At 44.4% G+C, this 15,366-nt stretch overlaps 1 protein-coding gene across 1 annotated transcript in view; it reads right to left on the bottom strand.

The window, feature by feature from the left end:
* Nucleotides 1-15,366, bottom strand: part of CFAP61 (cilia and flagella associated protein 61) — a 249,094-nt gene that overhangs the window by 231,801 nt on the left and 1,927 nt on the right. Inside the window, exons 2-6 of the mRNA XM_081256391.1 lie at nt 13,433-13,583; nt 6,574-6,724; nt 3,550-3,626; nt 2,697-2,764; nt 2,334-2,460 (exon numbers count right to left, since the gene is read on the bottom strand). Coding sequence (XP_081112517.1) covers nt 2,334-2,460; nt 2,697-2,764; nt 3,550-3,626; nt 6,574-6,724; nt 13,433-13,575 — 566 coding nt within the window. The 5' untranslated portion in view covers nt 13,576-13,583. The remainder of the gene's footprint in view (nt 1-2,333; nt 2,461-2,696; nt 2,765-3,549; nt 3,627-6,573; nt 6,725-13,432; nt 13,584-15,366) is intronic.

Raw genomic sequence — 15,366 nt, 5'->3', positions numbered from 1 at the left:
CAGATTCAGAGGCTACCTTCTCTATGAAGCCTCTTTTCTTTTACGTTTTTCCCACTGAGGTATAATAATATAGTGTACAGTGCACAGATATTAAGAGTGCAGCTCGATGACCTTTGACAGCTGCGTGCACTGCGTGCACCCCGATCAGTGCACAGAGCGCTGTCTCCCCACCATATCCCTCCCACCATCTCTCTTCCCTCCGCCAGAGGCAACCACTGATCTGACCTCTCCTGTGTTGTACATCATACAAGTGAAATCAACAGTATGTGGTCTTTGTTTCTATGTCTGCCTTCTTTCATTCAGCATAAGCTTTCTGAGATTGATTCATGCTATTGTGTGTATACATAGTTTACTCCATTTCATTGCTGAGTAGTATCCATTGTACAGATGTACCACAGTTTGTGAACATTTACATGTTGATGGACATTTAGATTTTGGGGGGCCTGGGGGGTTGAAGCTGTCGTCATCCCTCTCTGTCCTTCCCTCCTTCAAGCTACACAGCATCACAGTTTATCATAGATGGGTCTCTCTTCCCCACATAACTCTAATAATATTAATAATAATATTTAATTTCCTTGGGCACCTACATGTGACTGGCAGTGTGCTAAGTACTTGATTTTTATCAGCTCATCCCATCACTACAACAGTCCCATGCAGTAGACAATATGCTCACACCCACGGACAGAGAGGAAACTGAGGCCTGCGGAGGCCTAGTTCCTTCTTTAAGTTAATCCATCTGGTGAGTAGTAAAACCAAGATCAGGATCAAGATCTACCTGATGTCATTATTGCAAATTCTTAACAATTATGCCATAATACTACACGCCTGGTAAACATTAGGCTCTTGCTTTTTTTTTTTTTTTTTGCGGTGCGCGGGCCTCTCACTGTTGTGGCCTCTCCCGTTGCGGAGTACAGGCTCCGGACGCGCAGGCTCAGCGGCCATGGCTCACGGGTCCAGCCGCTCCGCAGCATGTGGGATCTTCCTGGACCAGATCACAAACCTGTGTCCCCTGCATCGGCAGGCGGACTCTCAACCACTGCGCCACCAGGGAAGCCCTTAGGCTCTTGCTTTTTAAAAATTTAGTTTCGATACTTTCTAAAGAAATCCAGCACTCATCAAATATGGCAATGGTGGGAAGTCCCTGGCGGCCCAGTGGTTAGAACTCCATGCTTCCACTGCAAGGGGCACGGGTTCAATCCCTGGTCGGGGAACTAAGATCCCCGCATGCCACGTGGTGCAACCAAAAATAAAAACAAACAAACAAAAACAAATATGGCAATGGTTACCCCAAAAAGATACAGCTTACTCTTCACTGATAAAGGAACCAACCACCCTTGTGAAATGATTTTATAGGCCCTCTTATTTCAAAACAGCCATTCTATTTTGCTCACAGTTCTGTGCATCAGAAACCTGGGAGGACTCAGCTGGGCAGTGCGTGCTTGGGGTCTCTCATGTGGCTGCAGGCAGATGTCAGTGGGGCTGCAGACACTGGGGGTTCTCCTGGGCTGCACATCCACATGGTGAATGCTGTCAGCGGTAGCCCCTTGGGGCTGCGGGCCCGGCACTGACTTGTGGCCTCTCCGGCACGGTGGTCTCAGGGTAGTCAGACTTCTCCCCCTTGTATCCTCCATAGCGAGCATCCCAAGAGAACCAGGCAGAAGCCTCCCAACCTCCCACGTCACAGAGCATCCCTTCCACCATGCTGTGGGGGCCACAGCAGCCATAAAACACCCAGACTCAAAAAGAGCGGACATGGACCCCACCTCTTGTTGAGAAGAGTGGCCAGGCCACATTATAGGAGAGCATGCAGGATAGAAGATGGCCTTCTTTGGAAAACAGAATCTGCCACAGCTATCGCCTTGAGATTGCTGACCTTCAAGGCACGTCATGTGGGCCGTGAATGGTAAAGACTTTCAGCTTGGAAAACTCCTCTTTGGGGTCAACAGAATCCTCATTCACTGAATGCTGGAAAATAGGTGGGCTTTACTGGGAAAACTAAATAGGCAGATTCATTTCTATGTTTGTTTTATTTGAAAGTTATTTCACTCAGTGTGGAGCCAAGGATTGTGTGTCTTCAGAAACCCTTAAGTAGTAAATGCACAGCTTTGCTGACCACACAGCACCAAATGGGTCTCATCAGATATTCAGTCCTGCAAGTTATGTCATCAAGGGGAATTGTAAACATCTCCAAATGAAGTAATGCTTCTGGGTATTATAAAGCAATTTCATTCGAGCTATCATCACTTACTGTAAGAAGTGGCAATTTTTAAACTCTCTGTAAGGTAACCGTCAGGGGAAAGCTTAGGTAACAAAAGGCACGGCTCCACACTTACCTGGCTTTGCGGATGTGTAGCTGAGGGTAGTGGCTGTGCCTGTGACATATGTGCACGGCAAAGTCCTCATCATACGTCAGGCTTGGAATGCTCCCCACTTGGTTGAACACAGTTATGAGAGTCGAGCCTAAATCCCAGAGACAAAGAAGTGACGCCTCGATTTACCAAGGAAACACTTTAGGACTTCAGGGCAAATGTAGTTTCCATTCTAACGTGTGTTTTAATTGTTACAGTCGAATGGGCACGTTATACATTGAGGACCTGGAGACCCATGGTTCTTATGTCCCATCCCCAAAGCCCCATTTTAAGCACAAATTTCCTATGTTAGCGACTGGGGCCAGGAGGTGGTGGAGGAGGACTTACCGAGGCTCATGTAGGATGGCACGATGAGGAATATGAAGTGCAGGTCTGGCACCGCCTTGAACACGGTCCTGGCGAGGGAAAGGGAGGGGACGGTGTGTCAAGAATCCTGTTAGCCAGCACCTGGCGAGACGAACGTCTTCACTGCAAAAATGAGGCGTTCACAGATCCACCTGGGCGCCCTGCTCCCTGCCTGCAAAGGCAAGAACGCCTTCGAGGCAATTCCTTTTTCTTCTCTGCTTTTCCGGGGTTTCCAAATGCCCCCTCTTCTATCTGTTCCATGGAGCCAGCGATGAACCAAGGCACCATGTCCACGCGGCGCACCAGGTTCCTGCTGAGATTAACCTTTGCCCTGGCATCTGGATGGTCTGGTGTGACACTGCAAAGTGACTTGAGAGCTGAGGCCACCCCCCCCAAATGTCTGTGCAGCCTGTCAGAGACCCGTTGTGGCGGAAGCCCCGCGGATCAGGTTTCTGCAGGCGGTCCTGTTAATAACATGTCTAAGGATGAGATTGAGGAAAACTATTTTTAGAAACATCCAAGCCTGTGACCTCTTCTCTTCCTCTCCTCCCCACAAATTCATTTTTTTCAAATGACCGCGTGACCTGTTTGCCTCCAACAGTGGTAGTTAAAGGCGTCCATTCAAAGGAAGGACTGTATTCTTTCAGAAACATCACCACCGTTCAGAGTAAATGCTTGACTAGAGCCAGAAAGTACAAGCAAATTGAACACCTGAAAGAATTTCCTTTAAAAATATTGTTTTGACTATCCAGATAGTTAAAGACATGATAAAGACATGAACGTGTCTCGTCTACGATGCTGCTGTGTCACTGTCTGCCACGCTGTGGCCACTCACCGAATAATCTCTTTGCAGCAGCCGACAGAATACTCGTCCACGGCCACAAAGAGGTGCATGAACAACGTGTTCAGAGGCTGCAGAAGAAAAGAGGACACGATTAGAGGCCGAGTCAGAGCAAGGGGAGGGGTGGGAGATAGGGGGCGGGTCTGGGGGCAGCCATGGCACAGAGCTGCCTGGTGTCGATGGAAGATATTTTATGTCTAAAATAAGGAGACACCCAGGCAGGGTTCAAGCCACTTTCTGTCCTCCTAGCTCGGAATGATTCAAGGAAAGGGGGGTCGTAAATGAGTCCAGCGTGTCGGGTCCTTCCTCCCGCCTCACTACGGGGCCACGGGCAGGGGGGGCGCCTGCGGGGGAGCGAAGTCGATTCTGAACTCAGTGGTCTTGTCCCCAGGGCGCCTCAGCCCAAGTGAAAGACAATCCCCCTCCCCCGGGGCTCTGGAGTCAGCAGCTGCTGCTCTATTCAAGTGACACCAGGGAAAGCGCCTCTCATGAATTTGGAGGATGGAAGGCAGATGCCCCGCTAGGAATCCAACGGCTTGTTTTGTTCAACATTCCCAGAGTCAGAAACAAATACTCCGCTCGGGACCCAGAAAACCTGGAAGCGGAAAACAAAGTAGCAAGATTCTAATATGGCTTTCGGGTCACGTCTTTAGGGGTTTTAAAGAACGCTGCCCCATAACTTTTTTTTTTTAATTTTATCAAAGTATAGTTGATTTACGACACTGTATTAATTTCTTCCGCACAGCAACGTGACTCAGTTGTACTGAGAACTTTCTAAGTGGCTGGTCATGAGGAGCTGCTCTGCACATCCCCACATCCCTCTGTTCAGCTCAGTACCCCTGTGTTTGTGGACAAATCCTCAAATTCTAGAGACAATGCAAATGGGAAGGGGCTGAGTGGTGAAGTGCGGGCAATGCTTGCACCTCGATCTGGACAACAGGAGCACTTCTGTGTCTCGTTTCCCGAGCAATTTCATAGACGGCCTTGGGTGACCACCTGCACATCCGTGTGCCTTGGTCTCCCCTCCTGTTGGGTGGCACGTGCCCTAGGAACACTCAGAAGGTGTTTATCAGGCATAAAATGGCGAGAGAATCATGAGTTTAGTTCATGAGCTTGAAAGCTCCCCAAAGGCAAGCAACACGAACTCCAGAGTCCAGATAACAACAGCGACAGGGACAGTTCAATGTCGCAATGTGAGCACTTCCCATGCACGGACTCATCCAACCCCATGGCATCTGCTTTACATTCTGATCAGGACTCGCCTTGCTAGTACGTGGTTTATTACTTGGCTGATTTATCCCCCAAATTCTCTCTTCCATCAAAAATATTACAGTTCAATATTTATGCCTTAGCTTTAAGATAAAAATCATTATTTTAGTTGCAGTTACCCCCGGGGTAGGTAAGCCATTAAGCCATAAGCCTCTATACCCATGCTGTCCAATAGGAAAATAATTCAAGCCACAAATGCTGGGAACATACGTAATTTTCAAGTTTCTAGTAGATATATTTTTAAAAAGAAGTAAACAGGTGAAATTAATGTTAATATATTTCATTTAACCTAATATATTCACATTATTATCCTTTTAAGAAGTAGTAAATATAAAAATTCTCAACAAGGTATGTTATACTCTTTTTTTTCCTACTGAGTGTTTGATGTCCAGTGCATATTTTATACTCAGAGCTCATCTCAGTTCAAACTAGTCACATTTCAAGTGCCCAGATAGCTACATATGGCTGATGTACCCTACAGGACGGCCCAGCTCTACACTATTGAAGGAAGTAGTTTAAAAAGAAACAATTTTAAAAGAACAAGAAAAGGAACAAAAGGGGAAAGAATTTAGGAAGAATGGTGTTAATTTTTAATTCTCAAAAAGGTAAAATCATGACCCTAATGCAAATACAAAATGCACGTATCAGAGATTGATTCAACCCATCGATTCATGAGGCGACCAGTGAGATGATACAAAAAGATTCATTGCACTTGAGAAGCTGGCTTCAGGCAGTTTTAATGAGGAAATGTTAGAAGATTGCCCAGCTAGATACAAAAGAGTTAAGGTCCCACTGGGCCAGAAAGTGTACCCTTTGAGGTTATCTCTTCCACCACACTGAAGTTATTTACATCTCAAATGAACAAAACTCTACCAGTTCATCACTGTTCCTGCGGAACTGTAAAATAGCCCAGTCAATAGAAAATCAATCAAAAGTACAAGCACAATGGAAAGAATCTTTTTTGGCCTATTTCCAAGCTTGAGATAATTTTTCTGACAGTGGTGACTGCGAGCGCAGGGGACCAGGGGGAGGCAGCCTCTAGCTGAACAGATGCTGGGTAACTAAGGGCTGGGTTGTGCGTGTTTGCGTGTGCGTGCGCGCGAGTCCACTCATTCACACAATTGCCGTTCCCCAGGGCTCCGGGGCGCGCTCTTGAACTCCACCGACAGGGCAAGCGTGCGTGCTGCCTGCAGTTGTGGCCTCTGGCTCTCTGCAGCAACTGGCCCAGACGCTGGCCTGGCTCTGGCAGCCGAGGGACAGCTCAGGCTACCAAAGCCCAACTCCCTGAAACCCGATGACCTGGCTTCTGTGGGTCGACAGGGTGTCCTGTGTCCGCAGCTGGGAGACATCAAACAAGCCAGAGCCCATGAGGGCACTTTGAAAATTACAGACCATGACTTGAATCTGAGGCTCTGTTGTCATTATTTCAGGGGCAGATGTGTAAATGGCAGGTCCCTCCCAGCAGGTCAAAGACTTGGGAGCACAGCGTGGAGGCCGGGGAAGCGCAGTCGTGATGCTCCCCTAACTCCTTGCCGTGCCCCACCCCCCGTCCTCCTCTGAGGCTTCCTGTTCTCAGACTCCCCTTCCCTCTCCACCAGATAAGTTCATTTCTGTCTGTCATGATGTCACACACTTTCTGTTGTGACTTTTGAACTGCTCAGTCTAAAAACTGAGAAGACCTATATGCAAACATAGGACTTCCCTTCCAAATTCAAGCTGTTCTCATAAGCAACGTGCATGGTTACTCACTGTGCATGGGATTTCACTGTCCAGCTCCCGGAACACGGACACCCAGTCGTCCTGTGGGGCTACATTCCAGTTGGGATAGTCCAGGAAGGTGGCCTGGGCCATGATCTCCTCCTGGTCATTGTGGAGGGTGATGGCAAGGTTTGCCTTCTCCCTGCGGAAACGATTCCAATTGCACACATGAGGAAGGTACCAGAAGTGAGATGAAGAGGTGTCATTTTCTCCCACCTTTGGCTACTGGAGCTTGGCAACCACTGCACGAGATATGATAGCCTATGGAAGAGGCGGGAGCGATGGGGCAGCGACTCTGGAAGTGCATCTTTCAGGACATCTGGTGCTACCAACCGCATCTTTACAGAACATTACACTTCATTAGAAAGGTGTCATGTCTATGATATAACGTGTCCAATACCCCTCCCTTGGAGACAGGCTGGGGAAACGGTTGACTGCAGTCTTCCCCATCCTCTCCATGTTGCCAGCTCCACTGTGTTGCCCTAAACACCTACATTTAGGATGGCCAACTAGCTGGCCCACGTACGTGTCCCTCACACACATGCACTTCCAGTACTTAATTATTTTCTTTAAGCCAGTTCACTTTTGGCTGAAATAATCTATTTCAATAAAAAAATTTTACATCACTATCATAAATGGAAAACCATTATACCTTCCTATAAACAGAAGGTAACTATAAAAATGAAGGGATGGCACTTAAAACAAAAATTGCTCTGCATGGTTTGAGTCAAATCACTTGGGTACCACCGGAGCTGTGGGCACCTTTGGGAAACACTGTGCTCAGGACACCAATCTCAGCACCTCCAGTCACCGTCCCTTCTCACAGGAAGTCATAGTCCTCAGCCACCGGGGACTCCACCAGGGGTGCCCCTGGCCCAGGCACTACAGCTGGCTGCCCTCTGGTACCGAGAACAGGGGATCCACACCGGGCGCTCATTAGCGGGAGGAGGTAGCCCCCCAGCTCCTCCCGTCTGATCCACTGAAGCCCCTACCCCTCATTCCACTCCAGCAGGGCTCCCTCCAGCTCTTGGTCCTCTGGGCTCCCCTGCTCCGGGCTCCCAGAGCCACGACCTATGGCTTCACGCTGACAGTCCTCACTCTAACCCAGATGAGAAAAGGCCCAGGGCACAGGACCACGGAGCATCAGCAATGATAGTGATAGAGGTGGTGGAGGAGGAAGTGGGCAAGAGCTGGGACCAGGCAGCTGCCATCCCCTCAGGGAAGCAAGGGAAATGTGTTCCTGGAATCCCAATTTGAACTTGAAATGCATTTATCCATGGGACCTAGGGTGGCGGTTGTGTTCTGTAGTACAATTAGCACGGTACTATATGGCACAGACATTATATATTAAATGGGCTTTTGTGGGCAGCCAGCCACCAATAACATTGTTTCAATGGGAAAATGCACTGCAATTTCCAGAGAGCCTGACTGCAAAAAGTAACTTTGGCAGCATATCCTTTTGTATGTACAATTTCACTTCTTATTACCTCTCAGCTAGTAGGTCCTCTACAGTACAGATAAAAATCATCGTGGGAGCAAAAGAGGGAGAGGAGGAAAAAGGTAGAGGGAGAAGGTGTGTTTCTTTAAAGCTGTTTTATAAAATTATTCTTTGTAATAAGCCAAATCCAAACCAAAGGAGCTCTCAAAAATACATAGACACAAGCACAAGCACAGGTATGTATTTCACAGAAAATATATTAAAGCTCGAAGATATTATCCAGCAATAGAAATCAGAGTTCTTTTCATTAGAGCAGTGCTTCATTTATTCAATTGGTTTAAGAAGTTTTCCAAGTTCAGCCAACACTCGTTTTACTTAACTGTACTTGGTGGAAATCTTGGTGAAACAGTGTCCCTATTTTCTGCCTCATTAAGCAGTGTGAGTGAAACAGGGCTCAGAGTCCCTTTACGTCCCCCTCCCCATGCTCTGAACCGTGGAGTTTCCGCCCCCCCTGACTGCACTGTGCCATCTGCACACCAAGTGGCCCACTCTTTCGGCCCTTTCCCCACTCACCCGCTCTGCCCAGTCTGCTCATGTCCTCCCCTAAAATTGAGCAGGGTTTTTAGGTGAGACCACTGTTACTCATTCCTGTATCTCTGTGACTGAGCCAGCAGTCAATAAAAGGAAACTGAATAAATGAGAAAAGAAACCGCCAGTTTTAGAAATGCCCGTAAGATGGGTCTGGAAGCTTGAGGCTGGCCGGCGAGGGGATGGGAGTTAGTTACCTAATGTGAAAACGGAAGGCTACAAGGGCTGGGTAGCAAGGGAGCTGTTTGGGGAGCTCCAGGACACTAATGAAAATGTAAATTTACTTTTACTTCTAAAAATAGGCTGGCTTCTAAGGCAGGTCTCAACGTTATGTTAGAAGGGCCCCATTTTCATATTAAAAAAACTTTCACTACTCCCCTCCCACATGATGTAAGTTACGCTTTTTGTATCTGCCAATTCAGAAAATACATAAACACATCAGACACATGGATTCCAGGAACGCTTACAGCCACTCCAAGGCCCAGCAGGGGTAGGGCGCTCAGCGACCCGGGACCGGCACAGCACATGTCCAACACGTTCTATTGGATGAGTCACAGCTCCAGGCTGATTTCAGAGGCAGGGGCTACAGTGCAGGGAGGGACACAGAGGCCCAGAGAATAGGGGAGGCATGGGAGCCTCCAATGTCATCAACGCCCACGCCTGCTTTAGCTGCAACACCAGAGTTAACTTGATTTCACGTATTGTATGTATTTACATTTACATACGTATAATTATATATCTAACATATATTTTTATTTTCATTCAACCCATGTATTTTAATTTTTCTTTTCCTTTTTTGACCCATGATTATTTATTATTGCATTAAAAAACTTCAAATATATGGGCATTCCTTAATTGTCTTTTTGTTATTGATCTCTAACTCCATTGCATTGTTGTCAGAGAACGTGCTATGTGGTACTAACCACTGCTGGGGATGCTTCATGGCCTGAGAGGAAGTTAGTTTTTATACATGTTTCCGTGTCTACAAGATTATGTATGTTCTAACACTGGCTACAGTGTTCTACGTATATCCGTTAGATCAAGTTCTTTAATTGGGTTCTTGTTGAAATCTTCTGTTGTAACTGATTTTCAATTTGCTTGACCTTTCATTTATTAAGAGAGGTATTTTAAATCTCCCATTATGATGGTGGGTATGTCTATTTCATCTTTTGGTTCTATTGATTTTTTGCTTTGTATCTTTTATGACTGTCATTAGGAGCATACAAGTCTAAATTGTCATACCTCCCTCAAGCACAAAACCTTTTATCATTATATTGCTATAATGACCCTCTTTATCTGCAACGATCCTTTCTGCCAAAAGTATATTTTGGCTGCTATTTATAGAGCAACACTAGTCTTTTTTTTGGATGAGATTTTGGCTGGCATCTTTTTTTTCCCAATACTTTGACTTTAAATCCTTCTGTGACTTTATATATTAGGTGTGTCTCTTATATGTAAAATATGACTGCTGTTTTGTTCTGTTTTCAGCCAATCTGCCCATCTTTCTCTTTAAACTGAAAAATTTTGTCCAAATACATTTATTTTGATTACTGATATAACTGAACTGTTTTCTATCTTCCTATTACATGATTTTAATATGTTCTATGTTTTCTGTTTCTTTTTTCTTCCTCCTTTCTTGCCTTCTTTGAGATTCAGTTTGTTATAAATTTCTTGTTCCATTTTCCCTCTACAGATCAGAAGCTACAATCTCTACACCTACCTTTAAATGATTATTCTAGCCACGTTAACATATATTTCTAACAAAGTCTTTACCCTCTGCTCCAGTTATCAACTGACATGTACCAAACCACCCCTAAGCTTAGTGGCTTAAAACAATTCATTATTATCCCTCATGGTTCTGTGGGCTGGCTGGGCTTGATTGAGCAGTTTTTGGTTGGGGTCTCTCAGGTGATGGCAGTCAGTTGGTGCTGGTGGTCAGAGTCACCTGAATATCCAATGTCTAGAACGTCTCCACTCATACTGTTAGTAGTTGATGCTGGTTGTTGGCTGGGAGCTCGGCCGAGGATGCCAAGTGAAGCACCTGCGTGTGGCCACATGACTTGAGCGTTTAACAGTATGGCATCTGGGTTCCAAGAGGGAGCATTCCAGAGCCCAGTGGAAGCTGCAGACTTCTTATGATCTATACTTGAAGTCATAAAGCATCACTTTTGCTGACCTCTATTGGTTACACAGGGCCAACCCTGATTCAGGTCAAGAAGGGACTACAAAAGGACTTAATGCAGGACGTGTGGCTCATGAGAGGAAGGGGGAGAACCTTTGAATACTAGCTACCACACCCTCCTCCTGAACAATACCTTAAGAGTACTTTCAATCTAATCACAGGACTCCCAATTTATCTGCTATTTTTGTCCTGTAGTTTAGCTAACTTACTATTCATACTTATAACTTACCATTTACATTTAATACCTATATTAGATTAGTCATTATTAATGTTACTATTTTATACAAGCTAGATTTTTTTCATATTTGTACTTATTTTTGTTTACCTTCCTTCTTTTATCTTGGGTTTTCCAGCTGAGATATTCTTCCTTCTGCCTAGAGTATATTCTGAGGAATTTCCTTAATTCAGAGTTCACTGGTAAACTAGTTTTTGTTTGTCTAAAAAATGCATTCATTTTCCCCTAGGTATTGAAAAATTGTTTCTCTAGGTATACAATTCTAGTTTGATGTTATTTTCTCTCCAATATTAAAGACATTCCACTATCTTCTGGGTACCATTGTTGCTAGTGAGAAATCCTCATTAGTCTAATTTTTAGTTGTTTGCAGGTAATTTGTCTTTTCTTTATAGTTATTTTTCAGATCTTCTCTTTAGCTTTGGTGTTTTGCTGTTTCATTATGATGTGGTTAGTTGTAGAATTCTCTGTGTATTTTTCCTATTTGGGATCCATTGAGTCTTCTAGAAGAATTGGTGCTTCTCAACAATTCTGGGAAGTTCTCAGCCATTATCTCTTCAAATATTGACTCTTGCACTTCCTATTATCTCCCTTTAGAAGTCTGATTAGACCTACTTGTTAAATATTCCATTCTTATTTTTTGTCTCTGTCTCTTTGTGCTGAATTCTAGGTAATTTATTGGTATTGATGCCCCAGTTCACTACTTCTGTCTTTAGCTGTATCTATTATGATGTTTAATTCATCCACAGAGCTTTTAATATTAACTCTGTTTTTTTCTAGATGGTCTATTAGACTTTTTTAATTCTCATTTTTCATTTTTATGGTCTTTTAAAACATATCTTCTCACTTTAGACAAAGTAAGCATAGTTATTTTATATTCTTTGACTTAATATCTGAAGTCTTTGAGAGTCTGGTTCTGCTGTAGAGTTTTTTGTTGTTGGTTCTCACTAATGGTGAATGTCTCCTTGTATATTTGTGATTTTTGACTGTGAGCTCATGTTCCTTGGAATTTTATCTGTATTATTTGAAGTCTGAGCTGAAGCTCCACCCCTTCAGACCTGAGCTGTACTTATTTCAGTGGGTCTCCTGGACACACTACTAATGTGCAACCACTTTTAATCAAATTCTCCGCTTCCTCTACTTTATTCAGTCTATGGGTAAACTAACTAAGTTTCAGTGGTCTAAAAATGCATTCATTACTCGGGAAGTTTTGAAGCTTTTGGGGATCATGCAGATAATTAACACAGACCTTGAATCAACACGTGCTTATGAATTCTTGGGGGAGGCTTTATCCCCCTTCATTCATGCTGAGGTTGAAACAGGCTAGTTTCCTTACTTTTATGCAATGGGTTTGTCTCCTTCATCCTTACAAAGAACAGCACAGTTTTATACAAAGAAATCTGATACTTCCCTCCTTAAGTGGACGGAGTATTTATCTTCTGTTCTTTGTGAACCTGTCAAAACAAAACTGTGAGGTTTCTAGAATGCAGCAAAAATCCTCAAGGAGAAAGTGGCGTGGGTTCCTCCTATTGTCCTGAAGTTTCTGACTTCATTTTGACAATGTTCTCTGCACAGTCCGTGTGTGTGTGTGTGTGTGTGTGTGTATCAACATGTTTCCATCCAGAGGACATCATTAAGGTGTTTAATTCACCATAATGTCAAAAAAATGAAATCATTTCATTGTTATACATATTTTTAAAGCATTTTTATACACATATTGTTCTCCAACAAAACTGTGCCAAATTTACGTTACATTCATCAGTGTGGTGATCAGAAATTGCAGATTTTAATGTCTTAGGCTGGCCTAGTTTAAACATTTCAATTGTATTTAACCTGAAGCTTTATGAAATCCAAAACGCTGTGCTCTCTCTTATCATTTTCAATAAAAATAATGAGGAACAGCTTATAGGATATTCATATTCTGGTGTCCAAAAAAAAAACAAAAACAAAACAGGGAGAAAAAAGATTAAAAAAAAAAAACCTAGGCATATTTTGAAGATGAGAAGAACCCTTCAACAGGAGTGGCTAAGAGCACATCCAGGCTTTGTCACTTACTAACTGCTGCACCTTGGGTGAGCCTCCACTCTCTCATCTGTAAAATGGGCATGACAGTGGCTACCTCAGAGTTAAACAAGGGGATGTTGGCAAAGCACACAGTCTGAAAGAAAATAAATTCTCAAAACGGGTAGCTAAGTGACTCTACTAGTGCGTGGGGCAGTTGAGATTTGAACCCTAGTTTGCCTGAATCCAAAAGTCATGAGAAGTCTTTTCAATTTACATGTTGTTACGGGACTTAGCGATGGTTGTTCCCAGAGATATCCCGCTCAGTAGGGCACACTTTCCTGCTGCCCTTCCCTCGCCACAAGCCCCACAAAGACAAAGGAGTGGAGCCCCTTTGCTATGTACTTACAGAAGAGAGATGATATTAAGACTCCCAAACAGCTTCTGGGTAAATTTTCTAATGAGGTTTTTGATGCAATAAATATCCTGTGACTCTGTTCTTCGGCAGTGAACCACCTCCACCTTTCCTCTTGGAGAAGTGAGTACTGACATTTTTGATTCTGTCCCCAAAAGAGAGAAAAACAGCCCACTGTTAGCCTGAGATGACAAGCCAGTCTGGCTTCAGTACTTACGAAACAGGACATTCCTCCAATTTCCGTGTGGTCAGAGTGAGCGTGGCTGGTGGGACGCATCTCCCCTGGGGGTAGCCTGTGACGACTGTCCCCAAAAACCAGTTGACACGTGTCTCTCCAGGAGAATGATGTTTCTGAGGATTGGCCTGTCTAGAAATGTCTGCAACTGTATTCTTTGTTTCCCACAAAGCTGCTTTAAAATATTCAAACAATAGGACTGAAGAACATCGAAAGGAATTATTTACTGATCCAGGGTCTTCATATTTAATTGGCTGCCATGGCACGTGGTCAAGAGTTACAGGGGAAATACAGTTGCCGCCCATCGTCCATACAGAGTTCACCAAACTGGAGTCCTGAGGGGTAGCAGTCCTGAGAGGTATTTTGAAGGGAAAAGAGTCCTGTGGTTAAATAAGTGTAAGAGATGCTGCTTGCAAAGGTCTTCTGCAGGGGCCTCTATGCCCATGAAAGTCTCTGGGAAGCTCCAGGATAAAGTACCTGCTTTCTTTGTAAAACTCAGCCGTTCCCACAGCCAATCTGAGGAGACTCTCTAATGACAGCAACGGTGGAGGGTCTCATGTTCAGAGAGACACGGTAGGGATGCTGCTGACAGAACAGCAGGCAGCAAACGAACTCAATCTCTCTCTCTCGATGTCTTGAGGCCTCAATGTGTGTGTCTCTCCCTCGCTCTCTGTTTCCTTTCCTCCCTTCCTACCTCCATCTCTCCCTCCCTTCCTTTCTGTTTCCTCTCTTCTTTTTTCCTAAGGAAAAACATCTTATGTTCTTAGCCATTGGGAAGTTCACTTCTACCATTGCACTGACTCTAAGAGCAGTGTGGGGACTTCCCTGGGGCACAGTGGTTAAGAGTCCACCTGCCAATGCAGGGGGCACAGGCTCGAGCCCTGGTCCGGGAAGAACCCACATTCTGTGGAGCAACTAAGCCAGTGCGCCACAACTACTGAGCCTGTGCTCTAGAGCCCACGAACCAAAACTACTGAGCCTGTGTGTCACAACTACTGAGCCCACGTGCCACAACTACTGAGCCTGCATGCCTAGAGCCCGTGCTCCACAACAAGAGAAGCCACTGCAATGAGAAGCCCACACACTGCAACAAAGAGTAGCCCCCACTTGCCACAACTAGAGAAAGGCTGCACGCAGCAACAAAGACCCAACGCAGTCAAAAATAAATATATATATATATATATTAAAAAAATAAAAATAAAAAGAGCAGCGTGGAGCATTCCCAGTGCCCTGGAAGGCTGCCCCATCCAAAGGTAAGCACCATTCTGATTTCTATCACACAGATGCCCTTGGCCACTTTTTGAACACCCTATACATGGAATTATACAGTGTGTATGGTTTTCTTTCAGAACACAGTATTATATCATTTGGCCTTTTGATGTTGTTGCTTAGATATATTCTTGCACAAATTTCATGATGACTGTATTCCAATAAAATTTTACTTTGTGGACACTGAAATTTGACTTTTATAATAGTGAGTGTACCCTGAAATATTCTTTTGTTTTTTTTTCAATTGTTTAAAAATGTTTTTAAAAAATTCTTAGCTCATGGGCCACACAAAAAATAGATAATGTGCTGAATTTGGCCTATGGGCTATCGTTTCCCAACCACCAGAACAGTATTTTAAAAATACAGAGGTAAAAATAATCATTAACCTAGAATTCTATACCTACCTGCATGATCATTTAAAAAT

The sequence above is a fragment of the Mesoplodon bidens genome (genome assembly GCF_964165515.1).
Source record: "Mesoplodon bidens genome assembly, chromosome: 15".
NCBI lineage: Eukaryota > Metazoa > Chordata > Mammalia > Artiodactyla > Ziphiidae > Mesoplodon > Mesoplodon bidens.
This window is presented reverse-complemented; position numbering and strand designations above follow the sequence as displayed.